This window comes from Neovison vison, chromosome 11 (assembly GCF_020171115.1).
Source record: "Neovison vison isolate M4711 chromosome 11, ASM_NN_V1, whole genome shotgun sequence".
NCBI lineage: Eukaryota > Metazoa > Chordata > Mammalia > Carnivora > Mustelidae > Neogale > Neogale vison.
Window position 1 is genome coordinate 109,224,599 of NC_058101.1, and position 19,586 is coordinate 109,244,184.

At 43.0% G+C, this 19,586-nt stretch overlaps 1 protein-coding gene across 1 annotated transcript in view; it reads left to right on the forward strand.

Moving 5' to 3' along the window:
• Positions 1–11,848: 11,848 nt before the first annotated feature.
• Positions 11,849–19,586, forward strand: part of TSPAN5 (tetraspanin 5) — a 176,183-nt gene continuing 168,445 nt past the window's right edge. The window contains exon 1 of the mRNA XM_044224437.1: positions 11,849–12,298. Coding sequence (XP_044080372.1) covers positions 12,218–12,298 — 81 coding nt within the window. The 5' untranslated portion in view covers positions 11,849–12,217. The remainder of the gene's footprint in view (positions 12,299–19,586) is intronic.

Here is a 19,586-nt window from a genome sequence, read left to right on the forward strand (position 1 = left end):
TATTTATTTGACAGATAGAGGGAACACAAGCAGGAGGAGGGGGAGAGGGAGAAGCAGGCTTCCCACAGCAGGGAGCTCAATGCAGGGCTTGATCCCAGGACCCTGGGATCATGACCTGAGCCAAAGGCAGCCGCTTAATGACTGAGCACCCAGGTGCTCTAAAGGGCAAAGATACATTTTTGACCAGAGGAGAGTTAACTCTGAATTCCTGTATCTTTTAAAAAATATCCTCAGAAACCTGAAGCTTTCTTGCCAGACAATTGCGTCTAGGAGGTTTAACTGTCCTACTTGTATTCAGGCTATTTATTTGTACGAAGTGTCTTTGCTGAGTTGAGTTGCTAATATTTGGTTGTATACTCATGCCTTTAGATGGGATCAGGAAAAGCCAGTCCATTTCTCCATTAGTATGCAGGAACATCTTCAATCACAGATGATCGAATTTGTCTCTTGAAGGAAACTTGGAGCACGATTTTCCTTTTCATAATGCTATGTGATTCTACAGGCTACGATGTAACTCACCACTTCTTGTTCAAGTCTCAGAAAAAGAGTGGTTGTTGCCTCTAAATCATCTCCCAGTTCCCGGCAAGAATATGCATATCTTTCATTTCTGGCATCATTGCAAATTTTCTTTATCAATATTGTAAGGAAGGGCCTGGGCTTCGTGTCAGTGGGGGAGACTGTGCTCTAACTATATCCGTCTTTAATTTATGGTAAGTCAGCAGCAAAATTGACAGGATGGAATGTTGTCCCCAGCTGTGGGAACCTCACATAGATAACTACAGTTCACAGGCACCCTACTTTGTATGGCCCCCCGGTCACAGGTGCTTATCTTAGTATCTAGCTGTAGCTCAGAGCCCACCTCACATGTATTCACATAGTAGTGCTAAAAAGATAAATTGGAAGTTCAATAAATGAATAATTCAGCTAACACATGCAGTTTTTAATATCTGAAAAATTCATGCTGTTTACATTCTTCTCCCTCAATCTCCCTCCTTCTTCCTTTGATTTATATCAGCAGCCAAAGCAGCTGTGGATGGAAATACATATGATTAATTTCCTGATCCCAGTCTTTGCTCCTCCTCCTCCCTCTCCCCTCTGCCTTTGGCTACTCCTCATCCTCTCCTACTTCTGAGACCTCTGGGTTGGCGGCTGGTCATTCAGCCTTGTTGTGTTGCGAAGGAACTCCCTCAGCTTTGCATTTTGTCATGGAGGCTGTGGCTAAAGGTATATAATCATGAAGATGACAACATGCCTTGGATTTACAAAGACTTCTCAGTGTACAAAGGCCACCTACCTTCATTGTCCTTGAGGATGATGAGGCTTGAACCCATACATGGCAACACACGCCACCACTCTTCTCTCCCCAGTCCCCCAACTGGGAGACTCCAGGAACATTTTGAAGAAGGTACTGAACTCCATATTTCCCAAAATGAAGGGCATCATCTGGGCACTTGTTAAAAATTCAGATTCCTGGACTCCAAATAGATCTCCTAAATACGATCATCTACGGAAATGGTCTGGACATCTGTGTCTAGATGAACAGCCCTAGATGATTCTCAACACCAGGCAAAGCTAGAGAACACTGCTGTAGAAAGACTTCTTTTGTTCTCAATGACTCCTTGCCAGCAGTCCCGAAAGTACCCAGTGACCAAGGTGCTGGGCATTTCTATGGTGGCAGGTTTATAGCGTCAGAGTTAGAGCAGTAGTGAGGTGCTGGCGTTTCCACTGGGCCTCCGTTCTTGGTCCTGGAATGGTGATCCAGATGGTGGTGAGTCCTGAGGGACTGATGAGTTAAGAAAAAGGGACAGGCGTCTCTTAGACCCTCTCTTGGGGTGTTCGGTCTGACCTCGGTTTGCGGTTTGGCTGTGTTCTTTCTCCCAGGGTCGTTGCCTGGTCCATTAGTGTAACAGTAAACATGGTTGTCCCTCTACTTCATGAAACATCTTCCCTGTTCCAAACAAGGTCCTAGAGAGAAGAAGGTGGAGATGGGCCAGCGGGAGCAGGTAGGAACTGAAGTTTGCAAGTGGTCTCTGGGGTTGTAAAGTCAGCAAGGTGCTAGAATTCAACATACAGTGCTCTGGCTAATCCTAATTAATTATACTGAGGGACTGTAGTTTCTGTTCTGGACCTCAAACTTGAGTTTTCCATGGCGATATTAGGTGTTTGTAGGGCAAACTTGAACACAACATTTTAGATTTTCAAGAATCTTGTGCCTTTTGATTTTTAGAGGATAAACAATCATTGAATTGAAACAAAAGTTAGCTTTTAGTTATCTATCGTTGCTGTGTATTTTATGCCTAATAACTTAATTATGTCACTCAGAAATTGATGAGTTTGAAGAAACACAGAAAATTACATTGGCTATGGCTGTGAATCTAGGGATGTGAAGATGCTGGATTTATGTATGTTAATTTGATTCATATGCAAGTCAAAACACGCATATTTTTAATCAGCAGATGGTTTAATATGCTTTCCACACTTGCAAAAAATGAAAAGTACTGCAAGCTATTTTTTGCCTTGTCATTCATTCTGTCAACAGTATTTATTATGAACCTAGTGAATGTGGTGCATTTGGGTACACAGCAGAGTTACAAACACAGTATAAAATATGTCTCTTCTGTCGAAGAAGAGTGGATAAACTTGAACACAGATTTTTATTTTATGCTTTGATGAGTACTTCTCTAAGATTGAATGTGTCATGTGAACTTTATGGCTCAAGTAAGATCTCCTACGTATTTGAATTTCAGAGCTGCTTTATAGATATTTTTTGTTTGACCTTCCATGGCCATTTTTACTACAGTTATTAAGTCATTCATTTACTTATATAGGAAATAATATCATGCGGCCAGCATGTGTAGCCAGGCAACATACTGCAAAGGAATCTATCTATTCCTGCCTTCAACAGGCCTATAGTCTAATAGAAAAGGTAGCTGATGGGAACCTTGGTTGGCTCAGTTCTGACTCTGGATTTTGGCTCAGGTCAGGATCTCATGTTCGGGGGATGGCGCCCTGAATGGAGCTCTGAGGCCAGTGGGGGAGTCTACTTGAGATTTTCTCTCTCTCTCTCTCCCTCTCCCTCTGCCCTTCCTCCCCACCCCATGTATGCATTCGTGTGGCTGTCTTTCTCCCTTAAGAGAAAAAAAGGAAAAGAAAGGAAAGAGAAAAGAAAAATGTGAGAGAAGATAGTTGAACTATTGAAATGAAAATTCAGGTTGTCAGCTTAGAGGGTAGCTGTGCTCTCAACCACACATCCCCAACTCACCTCATAGGTGTTGGATTCTCACAGGAGGCTTGAAAAGGCCAGAGATCCCCTGGAAGGAAAAGGTACAGGTGGCTTTGATTGTGCAGGAGAAAGGAACCCCAGCTTCCTGCGACTTCTTTCTGGAGACTGCTGCTGCTCTTAAGTTTTCAAGTTTACTAGGGAAGCTCCTTGTTTAAAGGAGTACTTGGGTAAATCGCTCGGTAAAATAGATACTTTTATATGCAATTGTCTCTTAATGTATTTTTCCACTTCTATTAGATTTCCTAAAATCACATATGTCCATGAGTCACATATAACTCATGGACTTAGAATGCATATGCTGGACATTTAATTTTGATCATATTTAGACTGGTGAGAACAACTTATCCTTTCAATATTTTGAACTAGTCCTCAATTTATTTAAGTGTAGACGTTTTTGTTGTGGTAAAATATACACAACATCGAGTTTACCATTTTAACCATTTTTAAGTGTACAGTTCGGTGACATCAAGTATTCATACGTCTGTGCAACCATCCCTACTTTCCATTTTCAGAACTTTTTCATCATCCAAACAGAAGCTTTATCTGGTAAACAACAACTCCCCACTTCCTTGTCCTGGTAACCTCTACTTCCTGTCTCCATGAGTTTGCCCAGCACTGAAATAATGAAATATATGCCCATTTGTGTCTGGCTTATTTCATGTAACATAATATTTTCGAGGTTCATCCATGTTGTAGCATGGACCAGAATGTTATTCCTTTTAAAGGCTGAATAATATTCCAATATATACATAGGCCATATTGTTTATACTCTTATTTGCTGATGGACACATGGCTTATTTTTACCTTTTTGCTCTTGGGTTGCTATAAGCATTGGAATACACATATCTGTTTGGGTCCCTGCTTTCAATTCTTTTGGGTATATAGATAGCTAGCAGGAGAATTGCTGAATCATATGGTAATTCTGTCTTGAGGAATTGCCAAACTATTTTCCACAGTGGCTGTTCCATGTGGTCAAGTATGACTTTAAAAAGTTATTCATTCAGAGTCTTGACCTCATTCAAATAAATTACTCAGATATAGGACATTCAGTCTTGATTAACTTAACTAGTTTTTGTTCCTAGCAATTTTATCTTAGTGCTACTGCTAAGTGCTTCTCCTACAGAAAAGAAAGAAAAAGAAAAGAAACAGTAGATCTGGAAGAGGCTTGTATTCATGGTCTGTACCATATGGAATTCCGGCATTTAATCCACTCTGATCTGAGTTTTTTTTTTTTTTTAAAGATTTTATTTATTTATTTGATACAGAGGGAGAGAGGGGGAGAAAGAGAGGCAGAGAGGGAGAAGCAGAATCCCCACCGAGGAGGAAGCTCAATGTGGGGCTCGATCCCAGAACTCTGGGATCATGACCTGAGCTGAAGGCAGCCACTTACCTGACTGAGCCACGCAGGCGCCCTTGACCTGAGTTCTTACCTCTGTTTGTCTATTTCTTCCAGGTGTACTTTAGTCGCCATGCGCTTTAACAGGAGATGCACTCAATAAATATTTGTGGTTGAATCAATTGATCCTGCATAATAAAACCTAAATAGATATCTGATGAATATGCTAGTATCTGTTTCCTGTTTCTGAACATTATGTTCAATGTTCCACCCATTATAGATTCACTGTATAGGGGTGTCTCACAGAAGCAGAGTTTTTAGAAGTGAAGAAAAACCTGAATGGTGAAAGAGGCAATTACTGGATATGCATGCCTAGCATTAAATGGGGGCAGATTTCATAAGGAGTTGAATTATGCTTAACTGCAAAGTAATTTGATCTGGTGATGGATGGAAGGGTGAGGTTGGTTTTGTGTGATGGGAATGGCCTTTAGAGATCCTTTGGAGTTGGGAGTGACTTAGAAATGTAAGGGGACATGAAAACAAGTTTGCCTTGTAAGAATGGAAACACAGACTGATGCCTGGTAGAAAAGGAAAACCCTCAAGGGCTAGAGATATGGGGTGATGAGGTCAGAATCTTGACTGAAAAACCACAGCCTGGAAATTGAGATGGCCTTGCCTCTGTTCTGAGAGAGGATTTCTTGGCACTATTTTTGGGCACTGGAAATGGAAGATATAATAGGTTTGCGTTTTTTCTCTGCAGAATGAGATTAATCATATAAAAATATTTGTTAATGAAGAAAATATATCAAAATATTGACAATAGTTTTCCTTGGAAATGTTGTCATGAGTGAGTCTTTAAAAATGTTTTCTAAATATTGTGTAATAAGAATGTTATTTTTGAAATCAGAAGTTGACGTTTTTCTCTGAAAAGTTCAGTTTTAAGAGGTCACAGAGTATTATTAAGACTTTTTTGGGGTCTAAGCCATAGAAATGAGCACTGACTAATTTAATCAGAAAGAAAATTTCCTGGGAAGAAAGAAGTTAGCTATGAGGGCAGAAGGAGGGTGGAAGAAGCAGGAAAATCCCAAAGGTCTGAAGGGCTTCCTGGGTTCATGTCCATGCATTCCAGGTGGTTTAGTGTCTCAAAATACAGCTTCCTCATACTTGCTCCCTCTGAAGGTGAAGGAAGGGCGTGGCACCTTGATTCACAGGCTTAAGCGACTCTTTCCAAAGCAGGAGGAAATTGAGGTGGTATTTGCAAAACAAAGCAGAATCAAACTGATGCCTCTTCTGTCCTGTTTTACAAAAGAATCTAACTGTACAAGCAGTTATTAGTTGATTTTAAAAAGTGAAACAATTGTGTTCTACATATACTTGTTTAATCACATTTTTGAGACAAATGTACTTTCTTTTTCCATCTTCCTGGGGCTCTGAAAGCTAATCTTCTTTAATAGTATGTGTGGGTATAGGGTGAGAGGGACATGGGGCTGGTACTGTTCCTGGGGGTGCAATTGTTCACAGAAAAATATAACATCTTAATTTAATGTAACATTTTCAACCAAAGCAAGCACAACAGTTAATCCATTAAGTGTAATGTCAATACGTTTTAATTTTCTATTACAGCTCATTAAAAAAAATTTTTAAGTTGACCTCATTTCACAATGGATTTGAGGTGGGATGACCCATTGTCTAATCAAGGTTCTTTGATTTGCAACTGTGAGGAGCCCATTTCCACCAAGCTAAAGCCAAAATGGGATGAGATGGAAGGATTCTATCTAAAAAAAATCTCATAAACTCAAACACAAGGTCCACTTGAAGAACTCCAGAAGTAGAAAAGCCTTTAGCAGGGTGGGAAGCCTTTCAGAGGACCAAATGCACAACCAATCACGTGGCCCATGCTATCCGAGACTGCTGTTTCTCTCAGCATTTATGCTTCCTTCCTCTTTCTGCAGACACAGAGAGAGAGAAGAGAAAGAGAGTTTGGCTTCCTCCCTCCAACTCTCCTAAAAACATCACCACCATTTCAGTCACATGAAGGGATCCTTTTGTTACTGAATCCCCTTGAAGGAGACAGACTTAGGCCGGCCAGGCTGGATCTACACGCTCCCATCCACTGTGAAGTCCAAACATGGCTGGAGGTGGGGATGTCCTTTGTGGTTGAGAAAGGCTGAGAGAAAGGTGTACCCTGTGTTATTTAAGAGAGACGGGAACAGTTGGGGAAGAGAGGAGGGGGAGGGAAAAATAGAAAATGAGTGTTATGAGGGAAATATGGAAAGGCTGGAGATGATTTAGGAAGAGAAAATCCAAGGGCAGGAGAGAAGCTCAGAGGAGAGTGTTAAAGTCAGGGTACTCTCAGCTGCCTGAAACTGAAAACCCCTCTCACAGGGAGGGCCGTAACCAAGCCAAGTCTCTCCTATGACAGGAAGTCCTGAGGTAGGCTTAAGTCAGCCATGCCACAATGTCATGAAGGCCTAGGTTCTCTTCAGTTTTTCTCACTCTGCTATCCTTGTACAGTCTTTACTGTTAGGCTATATGTGATCCAGGTGTTGTATCCAAACACAATTAAATCCAAGGCCAAAAAGACACCATCTCTTAGATGTGAGGGACCTCTTAGCAGATTCTCCTCCTGTCTCATGGCCAGAATTGTGTCACAGCCCATTTCTGAACCAAACACTGGCAAGAGCCAAGTTTGGCTTAGAAGTTCAAGATGCCCCTTGGAGCCTAGAGGGGTCCTGGTCTTTCTGGAGCATATGAATGTTGAAAGGGGGGGGGCAGTGGAACACTACTCAGGTTCTGAGAGGAAGGAGGCAATGGGGGAGGGGAGGTAACCCCTCCCCTCCCAGCAGCAGTGCTGGCTGCATAGAAGGAAAAGAAAGGACTAGAGGAGCAGAGAGACAGAGAGTAAAAATAGAAAGAGGAGGGAGGCAGAAAGGTGGACAGAAGAGTAATACCGACAAGCTCATTAAATCTGGTGTCTTAATCTGATAAAATGTTGTTGTCGTATCTTGCTGTTCAGCTATACAACTATTAGAAGAACATGTTTTACTTGTTCTCACTGCCATTTGAAAGGCTGATGAACATTTTGGTAATTAAACTTATTATCCATTTTCAACTTCAACTTCAGAATTATAGAAGAGATGGCCATAGCAGTCTCTGGGGAGAAAATTATTCTCTTTCTTCTTTAAGATCAAAATTTACTGAGATGTGAAAAAGTTGTGATGAAATAAATACAATGATTACTTAATTGTTTAAGTCTTTAGTTATTTATTTAAAGATTTTATTTATTTATTTGTCAGAGAGAGAGAGAGAGCAAGCGAATGCACAAGTAGGGAGAATGGCAGGCAGAGGCAGAGAGAGAAGCAAGGAGCCTGATGTGGACTCCATCCCTGCACCCTTCCGGGAATCAGCCCATTATGTGGGCTGAAGGCAGCGGCTTAAGCGACTGAGCCACCCAGGCGTCCCTGTTTAGTCTTCATTTATAATCTTATCTTTGCAATTATAAAAGCAAAACATTAAGAAAAGTTAGAAACCAGAAACATGAAAGCAAAATCACACAACCACACAACACATGACAATCCCACAGCCACATCTGTTATTTGGTGAGAACTGACTCCCAATTTACTTCATCTAATTACATAAAATTTCATAAAGTCATTTATTTTTCAAAAACAGTTATACCATGTATATTGTACACATTTCAAAAACAAACAAAAGGGTTTATTAAAAAAATAAAGCAAGTCTCTTTCCCAATATATCTTTTGGTTTTCCAGTCTACTCCCCAATCTCATTTGTAACATTTATTAGCAGTTTCTGAGTTTCTTTTATTTTCTTCCATAGATAACCTACCCATTAACAAGGAAATATATGTATGTACAAATCTTCCAGTCTCCTTTTCCAACATGACTTTTTTTTTTTTAACAAAATGGTACCCTACTGCGCATGCTGTTTTGCACCTTTCTTTTTTCATGTAACATTACTTTGAGATAATTCCATATACAGTGCCCTTGAAATCTAACATAATGTATTCACATTGCCACAAATTCTTTATAATCATCATCCCTAATGGTTGTAAAAGGTTTGAGTAAATGATTCATCCATTTGTTTAAAAAATATTTATCAAGCGCCTGCCACATTAGCAAGGCGCTAGTGATTCTAAGATTAAAAGGAGATGGGGCACACCCTTGAAGGAGTCACAGTGGAGTGGAGGAGACAGGCAAGGAAACAAGTAATTACAGGTAGTTTCCCAGTACAAAATGCAAGAATGTAGGAGGTGTTGAGGGAACAAAAGAAGGAACCTTGAAAATGCTGGATGGGTGAAAACAGGTGAAGGGAATCAGAGCACACTTACCGGTGATGAGCATTGAATCATGCGTAGAGCTGTTGAATCACTTATTATACACCTGAAGCTAATATAACACTGTATGTTAACTATACTGGAGTTTTAAAAACGTGTTGAGGATAAATAAGAGGAGTCAGCTCAGCTCGTAGACAAAGGGCATGGAGAGTGCTTCAGGCAGTGAAAGCAATGCCTCAGTGCACAGGCAGAGAAAAATGAGGCGGTATTGTGGTCCCCATCCAGGTGACTGCATGTATAGTTCCTGCTCCAGGATCTTTAAGCTGCAGCCAAATCTTCAATAAAAATAATGGTATGATGTACAAATTGCAGTATGTAACTTTTTCCACATTTTGGAGTATTTCTTTGGCTAGATTCCCAGAAGTGCGACTGCTGAGTCAAAATGTAGGCACACCCTGACCTGGGACACAGAGCCAAAATGCTTTCTGAATGGATGGTATCCTTTCAAAACGATACCTGCGGGGTGCCTGGGTGGCTCAGTGGGTTAAGCCGCTGCCTTCAGCTCGGGTCATGATCTCAGGGTCCTGGGATCGAGTCCCGCATCGGGCTCTCTGCTCATCAGGGAGCCTGCTTCCCTCTTTCTCTCTCTGCCTGCCTCTCCATCTACTTGTGATTTCTCTCTGTCAAATAAATAAATAAAATCAAAACGACACCTGCAATGAGTGAGGAAGCCAGTGCCCCTAATCTTCATACCTTTATCATTAATTTGTTTTAATATCTATTTCTTTGGTTACTGGTCAGGTCAGTTGTATCCACATCACTTCCTTCTCTTGCTTTGATGTTGAGAAATACTTCTAGTTAGAGGTTTAACAAATACTGTTTTCTTTTGTTACCGTGTGTAATTCATCAATACCCCTAGAACTTACTTTTGACGTAGGAAATTGGACTTCAACAAGACCCTCCCCACCTCCAGCATAACTGATGAGTTATCTGAACTTTTCCTTCTCTGTTGATTTTTATTTCAAAGATAAATCCTGCTTAGAGATCAACTCAGTCATTTAGATCTAACTGGATCTAATTTCCAGTCCTTTTCTGGATTGTGTCACCTTTGCTTAAGGCAAACCTTTCCTCTGACTTACCCAGGAATCTGTAGGGACTGTTCTATTTATACATAGCAAGATTTACAATATGGCAGGAATAGGTTTAGGTAAAGCTTGTATGTCCTTTCCTGATAGTAGGGAATGGCAGACCTTTTAAGCTTACTAGACTGGTGGTTAGTGTGCTGTGTGCTTTGGGCGGGTGGAGGCCACTTTTGTGGGGCGGGGGGGGGGGGTAGTGGTTCTATCATCCGAAGGGCAGAAATCCTTGTTAGCCAGTATCATAGTTCTGTGGTACCGAATGGAGAGGATCTCCTGACACTTCCGCATCTGTGGGTCCCCAGGGACCTCAATATATAGCTTCCATCCCTCTCAAAGCCAAGTGTATCTCAATGGGTGGTAGTTTATTGCAAGAAAAAGTAACTTCTCACCCCTCCAAAACTGGATTATAGGCTGTCAACTAGCTAGCTTATTTTTGAGAAAAGTGAGAGGTGGGTAACCAGAGAAACCCTATGCAAAAGGTTCTCAAACGTAAGCATACGAAGTATCATCTGGGGAATTTAGGAAACACGCACATTTGTGTTGGGTTCCAGGTTACAGAGGTGGTGCTGGAAAGTTTTCCCGATCTCAACTCTTTCTGAAGCCTGGAAACAAACAAACAAAAAAGCACCCCATAGACATTTACACAGAGTTCTGAGCTGTTCATTCTTCTACCATGAGATACTGGTACCCGCTCGCCAGCACCTCTGAAAATGCTTCGAGGAGGAGGTCGGATATGCAACCAATGGGCACACGTTCTCAGGTAGCGCTCTCAAAGAGTTTCCAGTCACTCGTTCTATCCTTACCCAGAGGTCACACCTTAATGGTTTATGATGTATAATACTAATTCCGATTTCCCGAAAGACCGCCTGGAACTTCTTCCGAATTGCTTCTTAAGAGTGGAACCAGTCAAGGTCTTCGGCACTATTTCGTCTTGAGGGGCATTTGCTGTTTGTTACCGCAACAGACCCTAGGGCGAGGATCGTATCCGGGCCGGGACTCCTTTGAGCCATCTCTCTTTCCTCGTCCGCATTTCTGGGATGCAGCTCATTTTTCCGGCAGGTGGGGAGGTTGGGCTGGAGCCACACTTGGATTCCCGAGACGTTCCTTTGCAACCCTCAATGGTCTCCCCCCATTTCCCGTCTCTCTTTTCCTCTCTCTTCCCCAACATCCCATCTTCCCCCTTTGCTCCCAGCAAAGTCTACGACCCCTTTCCGCTCCAGCTCAGTGGCCGCGCGTCTTCTCCAGTAACTATCCCGTAGTGGAGGAGGGGGCGCGAGCGCGGTTACACCCGGAAGGGAGCTCGGCCGGGGGCGGGGGGCTCGCGGGATCCGCACTCACCCAGCCCTCTCTCCCCGGAGCGACCCTCTCCCCCGCGTCCCTCCCGATAGTGTCTGCCGCAGCGGGTGGTGGAGAAGGACCCACCGCTCCTCAATCCCGGTCACTCCGGCTGCGGCTCCCAATCCGCGTGCTCCCCGGGCGCTCTTCCTCTTCCCCAGCGACTGTCATCCTCCCCACCTACCCTGCTAAAGCGCTCGGGGGTCGGCGGCGCTCCGGGCGGGTCGGAGAAGGGGCGGGGAGAAAGGGAGCGGGAGGAGCGGAGAGCGGTGGCAGGAGGAGGCGGTGCGGCTACGTGGTACCGCGGCCGCCCGGGAGCGCCCGAGCACGTGCGCGCGCGCGCGCGTCTCGCCGAGGCTCGGGCGGCGGGCGGAGCTGCGGGCGGAGCGAGCGGCGGGCGGAGCGAGGGGTGGGAGGGCGCGCGAGCCGGCGGGCGGGCGAGGGAGTAGCGTCTTCAGCAGCATCTGCGGCGGCAGCGTTTGCCCGAAGCTCAGAGGCCGACGGACGGACGGACATATCGCCGGGCGGACGGACGCGGGCTCGCGCCTTGGGCTCGGGGCCAGCTTCGGCGAGGCTCGGGGCTTGCAGCGCGCGGCTTCTCCTCCAGCTCACGGCCACCCCGGCTCCGGCGGCCTCGACGCGCAGGGGGCTGAAGGTGCGGGAGCCGCTCTCCACCGGTCGGTCCCCGCGCGGCTCTCAGCCCCGGCCGCCGCGGCGCGGCCCGGAGCTGCGTCCCCGATCCCCTGCTTCCCTCCGGGCTACTCTGAGCAACGGTGCTCCCGGGCTCCAAACTCGGGCTGCCGGGGCAAGTGTCTTCATGAACCCAGAGGATGTCCGGGAAGCACTACAAGGGTCCTGAAGTCAGTTGTTGCATCAAATACTTCATATTTGGCTTCAATGTCATATTTTGGGTAAGTTGGAGCGCTTCTGGGGTTTCAACTATTGTGGCCGATCGATCCGCGACGATTTCCCCCCACGTTGCTTGCTGCTTTTACTTTTCGCAGCCCCTCGGGCGCTTGCCCGAGCTTGGAGAGGCATTTGCCTTCCGCCTTTCCAGCTTGCGCGTTGGAGAGAGAAACATTTAATCCTTTCTAGGAGTGGGAAGAGGTAAAAGAAAAACCGAGCCGGGAAGGGGGCACCCAGGCCTTGGGGTGGCTTTTTAAGGGGCGAATTGCAGGGATGCAGATGAAAGAAAGGGCTCGGCAGTTTGAGAAATGAGCAACCGCACGAATTAGATTTGCTCCCGGTGGGATATGGATGTTGGGCAGAGCGTGGTGTCATAATAGGGAAGGCTAATCGGGCAGAGCCGACCCTGAGGTCCACCTTCTAACAAGCATCTGATTGGACGAGGGCTTGGCTCCGTGTTGCCGCGGCTGGTCTGTGCCATGCTCAGCGTGTATCTTCTTGCACCATCTCGGGCTTTGTGTAGGATGCAGATGCGGTGGTATATGGTTCTGTAATGTACACGTAAATAACGCTTCCTGTGAGCTCTTCCCCTTCAGCTGGAAGGCGCTCCTTTTGCATAATGGACTGGTCAGTGGGCGTGTGGGGTGGAGGGTTTTATTTCCATGTATATATTATTGTCCGGATAATAACAAGTCACCATCAACATGTTTCAGTGTGTTCGTGCCTCACATCCTCCTTTTCTAAGGAGTGACACAGAGTCGGCCGTTTTGGGGGAAACCTTGGAGCAATGCAAGAGATTGTGTGAGACATGTTTTATTGGGGGTACGAGAGAGCGAATGCTTGAACGCAAGATTCAAACCACGCTCTGGCTTTGCTGGCACCACGGTGTGCTGGGCACCTATTGTAATTAGGCTGGGATGCCTACTCTTTTGTTTTGTTTGGATTTTTTTCCTTGATCTCACAAACGTGTTCAGCAACCAGACAAAGAGTTCACTAGGGCAAGGGGGGTGGACAGTGGGTCAAAGACTGTGTTATTTTTACCCACCCCTAATCATCCCATCTCTTTCCTTAGTGGGCATTCCCCCCACCCCCGTACAAAGTAAAGATGGTGGCTGTCTGGGGGTGTTCTCCAAGTTGCTATTCAGTGTAGGTTCATGTATGAGATAAACAATCATCCAACCGTCCATCAGTAATAATGCACAGCAGCGGGAATACAGGGCGTGTTTATTTTGATTCTTCTTAATTTTAGTCATTTCCTGCAAATATATACACGTATGAGAATAGTTATCAACACAGCTCTTCATGTATTTTTTTTTCCTATGCACATTTACCAAGCTACTTAGAATTTTTTTTTTTCTATTTTATGTTCAAGTATCTTGCGTTGGTTTGCCTGTTTTGCAAAAGGAAATGGAGAGGTTTGGAGACCACTTTCTGTGTCAGAATGTCATCTGTCCTCAAGACTCCTAAAGAGAATGGGGGGGCAGAGAACACTAATAAGTATTATATGTAGTAATTTACAGGCAGGGTTTTTGTTTGTTCATTTGCCTGGTTTTTTTTTGGTCAGAGATTGTACCTGATTCCTATGAGCCGTCACCCCCTTCCTGCAATCAAACACTGCTACAGTGATAGGAAGAAGAAATTATTTTCTTTCTTTGCTTCTCTTTTTTTTTCACCTTTGCTGGAAATGTTGAAAAGTCGTTGGTAGTCACATTTCTGAGGGAGGTATTTTGATTTTATTGGAACTTGAAACTTTGTGACTTCAAGAGTCGGGGACTGCTGAACTGGGACTGGACCTTGTTGAGGTGGTGAGTCTAGGCCTCTTGATTCTACTTGAACACTTGGAAAAGTTGCACATTTCAGCTACCAGGCAACAAAAAGCACCCAGGGGCTTTCTATGCAGTTTCATAGCAGGAGGTAGAAAAGAAATAAAGGGATTTGGGCCTGTTTCCCTGACAGTTTGGTATAATTTTGTATGGTGTACAGAGGAAAATTTAGTATTTTCTGTGGATTAGGTTGTGGCAAAACCATTAGAATTGCAGAGAGCATTAAAGAATTGTGGAATGCTTGCAGAGAGAGTTCTGGAATAGAGCTGCATCTTGTCTGAGTTTGAAGATCTTCATCTCTTGGGGGGAGTTTTATGGGGAGCCTGGAAGGAGACCTAAGCTGTAGAACTACAAAAGCTGCCCCAGGCAGAATTGTTAAGTAGAAGCCTTCGGACCAAGGCTCTCTTCTTACTCCGCTTTCTACACACCTACTTCCTTTCTGTGCCTAATGCTTTCCTCCCTGATGCCCTCCACGCCTGCCCCCCACTCTGCCCCAGCCAGTGCCTTTCCTGTCCTGCTGTATGCTTCAAAATTATCCCATATTTGAATCTCCCAGTTTATCAGTACCATGGTTTTTAGTCAGAATCAGCAGGATGGTAACCCTGACATTCAATGAAAATAATTCAGACTAAGGTGTTAATGACTGAAGAGCTGGGGTCAGTAACTTGGCAAATGCTTCTGTACAGTTGCATGGCTTTGCCCAATACAGAATCACATCCTGCCAGTTCCTGCCAGAAATAGCAGATTCAATGCTACTCTTAAACTGGTATGAAGAAGAGATTGATAACAGCATGGTTTCCTAATCTTTCATTGTCACACGGTGAGATGCTAGAAGAAATTTGAAGTACATTGAGGACCCTTGGAGGTACAGTTCTGGTAAAATAAAATTGAACATATGGTAGCACCAGCACTGCGAGTTTGGTTCTCTTGCTGTTGAGTAATTTGACTCCTTACTAGTCAGTTAACCGCCCTTGGCCTCAGTTTCTCAGCATTTAAAATGAAGGAGTTGGATGAGTTGTAAGTTTCTTTCTAGTGCTGGCAGAGGAAGTATCTGTCGAGTTCCAATAGGCTAGGGAAGAATAATAACAAGAGATAGGCACTATATAAAATAAAAATAGCATATATTGGGACACTTGTTAAATTAGACTTTTTCTGTTATTGAGATTTGTCTGAAGATCAATTTACTTCATATTTTTTCCCCTCAAAGATCCTTTCATAGAACATGCGTGCGCGCGCACTCACACACACACACACACACACACATCTTTCCCTAATTTCTTCTTGGCTTATTCACTTGCTGGTATACTATGCATTCTTCCCTGTCCCCACTGTTAATCTCAGATGTGGTCCTGTGAGTCATTAAATATATTTTTATTATTAGAGTACAGTTTTGTGTGTAAGATATGAATCCTTTTATATAATAGTTGTAATGATATTCTGAGTAACAAAGTCAACATCTTGTACAGATTCCTTTCTCATTAGTTATCACAGGGTGGTGGGGAAAATCTCATTTTCCCTATTTAATATTGGAAGAACTCAAGCCAGAAGGGAATTGATTTTATTGAGGGTGTTACCATATTTGGACAATTCTTGGAAAACCCTTAGGCTGCTTTGAGGTGGGCAAGGGGGGAGAAGGGGAGTTTTGTATTCAGTTCACTTTTGGGTTCTGAACCCTCACATCCCATCACCCACCATTAGTAGATGTTTTGCTCTGGGCTCTTTGGGATTTTGGTACTAATTCTTGAGTGTTCGGAGGCCAGTAAGTTGATTTCATCCTGGTGTTGATCTGTTACTGTATAACAGTCAGCCCCAACACTTAGTGGTTTAAAACAAAACCAGATTTGACCAGGCTTATCTGGGCAATTGCACTTGGGGTCTCTTGGGCAGTTGTAGCGAGATGTGGCTAGAGTTGGAGCTGTCAGGGGTAGGATGCCCAAGATGGCGTCCTCACATGACTGGGAGTTGCTGCTTGCTTAGACCTTAGCCAGGCTTGTTGGTGGAGCCCCCTCCATGTGCCTTCTTCCTGTCACTGAGACCGGTAGAAGATTCCAGCCAGTTAAGGCTACACCCCAGAGCTACCTCCGTGTCACTTTCATCTGTTTTACTTATTAAAGCACATGTAGATCCTGCTCAGTTTTGAGCAGTGGTGAAGAAAGAAGTTCACCTTTTGATGGACAGATGTCAAGGTCATGTGAATGGCGGCCATCTTTGAAACATGCATTCTGTTGCACTGAGCCATGATTTCTTGTTTATAAAGGAAGGATGACATCTAAAGGAATTGTAGTTTCAAGCATTCAGTGAGATAACATACTACCCAGTATGGTGTCTAGGTAATTAACCAATGGTGAATATCATTGTTGATACTGCCTCTAGGCTTTATACTTTCATCCTGTACTATAGAACTTCTAGAATACTTGAGTATCATTACTACCAGGTAGTGATAATATCCTTAAGATCTGCCAAGGAGATGAGGCAAGTGAATGCAGTAAATTTAATTTTTACTTACTAGAAAAAAGCCCCATGGATCACTGGAAACCTTGAATGACTTGGGAAAACCAAGAATGATTTGGGAAAACCCAACTTGTTTTCTCTTCTCCTCCCAGAACAACAATTAGAACAGCCTTGGATACTTGAGGCCAAATTTCTCTTTGATGTGCTTTCAAATATTACATTGTGTCTTTAAGTGGAGGTTTATCCTGGCTTCATAGCAGAATTTTGTATCTAATTTGTTTCCTCAGGGCTCAAATTCAGAGGGGAGAGAGATTTAGGGAACCTTGGGGGAGCATCAAGTAGGAAGCCTTATCTTATGATTCACTATAAATTGTAAGATGTTCTGGAATGACGATACATCAGCAGTTTATAAGTCATAATTTTTGTTTTAATTTGCTAGACATCTGTTAGCTTCGATGGCAACCATATGGGAGTCTAAATTGCCTTTTGAATTACAGGGAGATGGTAGGAAGAAAACTAAATATGGTTATGAAAGTGTCATATGGGAAAAGTGTAAGAAAGGTGTAGAGACCTCAGTGGGGAAAATAATTGAATATTGGACTTGCTTAGTCTGGCTGCTCACACTTGGGTCAGTGAGAACAGACACTGAAGTATTTACATTTGATGATACGCTAGAAGACAGAAATGAAGCCAAGGGGGGGGGGAGTTGGAAAACCAAATGATGTTCCATTCACCATCAAATTGCCAAGGTGAGCTCATTTAGATGGATCACTCTGTGTCAGTATGTCCACAATAATGGTTAGTCTCTGGCAAAAGGTGAAAGCAACCTGTATTTTAATAAAGCTTTCTAATTATGATTTTTTTCTTCTAAGCATCTCACAGCATCTTAAAGAATATTATGACATCTTCGTGACAGATGAAAAAATTGGAGCACAGAGATGTGGGGTGACTTTTGAGCTGTTGGAGAGCATGTCAGGGTTCACTTTTGGAATATTTAATCTCCTCTAGTAACGATAGCCCTAGCTTCTCCTTTGAAACTTATTTTAGAAGATGCTTTTAATTTTAAAATAAAACATCAAGTAAGTCACTTACATCTGTTCATAATTGAAAAGTGATAAAGTTTTTGCATATGCCTCAATTAACACCACCCACTAGCACAAAGAGTTAGGATGAAAATGTTAAAGAATATGATTGTATAATAAACTATGTGTAGTCTATTGAAAATTCATAAATGAAAATTGGATTATTAAAGACAATTAAAGACAATTAAGTATTGAAGACACATGCTTCTTTCCATATGTAACACTGATGACTGTCTTCCATTTCTAACATCTGAATCATTATACTTCACTTGATTATAAGAGCCTTGACTGCAGGGACTGTCTCTCCATCATTTTCATAAGCCCAGGGTCTAGCACACTGTCTAAAACACAGTAGGTGTTTAATAGATAGTGGTGGAATGAAGGAATTACGAAATCATTGGAAAGTATCTAGGCGTCATCTCCTCTAACTTCCTGTTCAGTTAAACATTTTCTCTGTGACGTTCTGCCAACCCGTTTAAGCAGGGATCTGTGTTTTGGACCACGTTTCATTTGTCCTTCAAGTAGATGTAATCTGTTTCCCTATAACTTCCATCCTCCTAATGTTGCTGATTTTTAATTTTTATTTTGAAACAGTCTCAAACACAGAAAAATTGCATGTGGTATAATTTGTTTTTATCCTGAATCACTTGAGAAAAAGTTGCCAGGATAATGGCTGTCACGCCAATACTTGAGTGTATATTTCCTGGAAACTAGGATATTGTCTTAGATGGCCATGGGTACAGCCTTCAAAGCCAGAAAATTACCACTGATCTGTTACCATCGTTTAACCCTTAGACCTCTTTCAAGTTTCCCAGTTGTTCCAATCATGTCTTGTAAAGCAGAGTACCCAGTAGAGAACACACATGATGTTTAGTTACCTCCTTCAGTCCTTCCCTGTCAAGATCTGGATACATTTGAAGATTATAAACCAGTCGTTTTGTAAAACAGCCCTTGATTTGGGTTTGTCTTCCGTTTTCTCCTCCTTAGATTCAGGCTGTGCATCTCTGGCAGGAAAACCACAGAAATGGAGCTACGTCTGTCGCATTGCATCCCATCAGATGGCACTGATTTCTGTTTGGCCTATGACTGACAATGGTCACTTGTTTAAAGTCTTGTTTGCCAAGCTGCTTCACCATAAAGTTAGTCTTTTTCCTTTTGTAATTTGTACATATTGGTGACAGGTTACTTTGAAACAATGTAAATATCAGTCCTCGTCAAATTTTCAATCTGTTTGTCAGTAAGAGCTTACTGTTCCCTTGTTTTTTTCTCAGTGTGTTTAAGTTAAGCTGTTGCTCTCCCTACTTGGATGTTGTAATTGGTCCCAGGTTTGGCAGTCAGCAATGGTCTTTCTATGCTGCCTCCCATGCCCATTTATTCCCATCATTTTTTGAGTACTGCTTTGCTTTCTGGAGGAACAAGATGTTCCAACCTCATCTTGTAAATTACTGGGGTGATCTGTTGTATCAGCCTTTTCTCCAAGGAGCCCTGGTTCCTTTGAATGGCAAATGGTATTTAGAAGCCAAGATGTGGTTGCTAAGTGTGCTTGTAGCTGTGAGGGTATCACCAGCCCTGGGAATTCTCAGTGGACAGAACTGTGGGATATGTGTTTGTATATACATATATATGCATGTACATATATTACATATGCATTTCTATATTTATCTATATTTTGAAACCATGAGTTCAGTGATAGCTCACATTCCTCTTTGATACCACAGGGTTTATTCTAAGTTTTTCTTTTTTTATATTTATAAATACCTTCTTCAACAGTGAATTCCTGGTTCCCATTTTTCTTTACAATTTACTTATTTGACAAATTCTCCTAATATGTAGCCAGTCTTCCACAGCTTCCCCTGTCCCTCATATGGTTTCCCTCCTTATATGCTGATGTTGCAACATGGATACCATACCCTGCCCCCAGTATGAACACTCCTCAC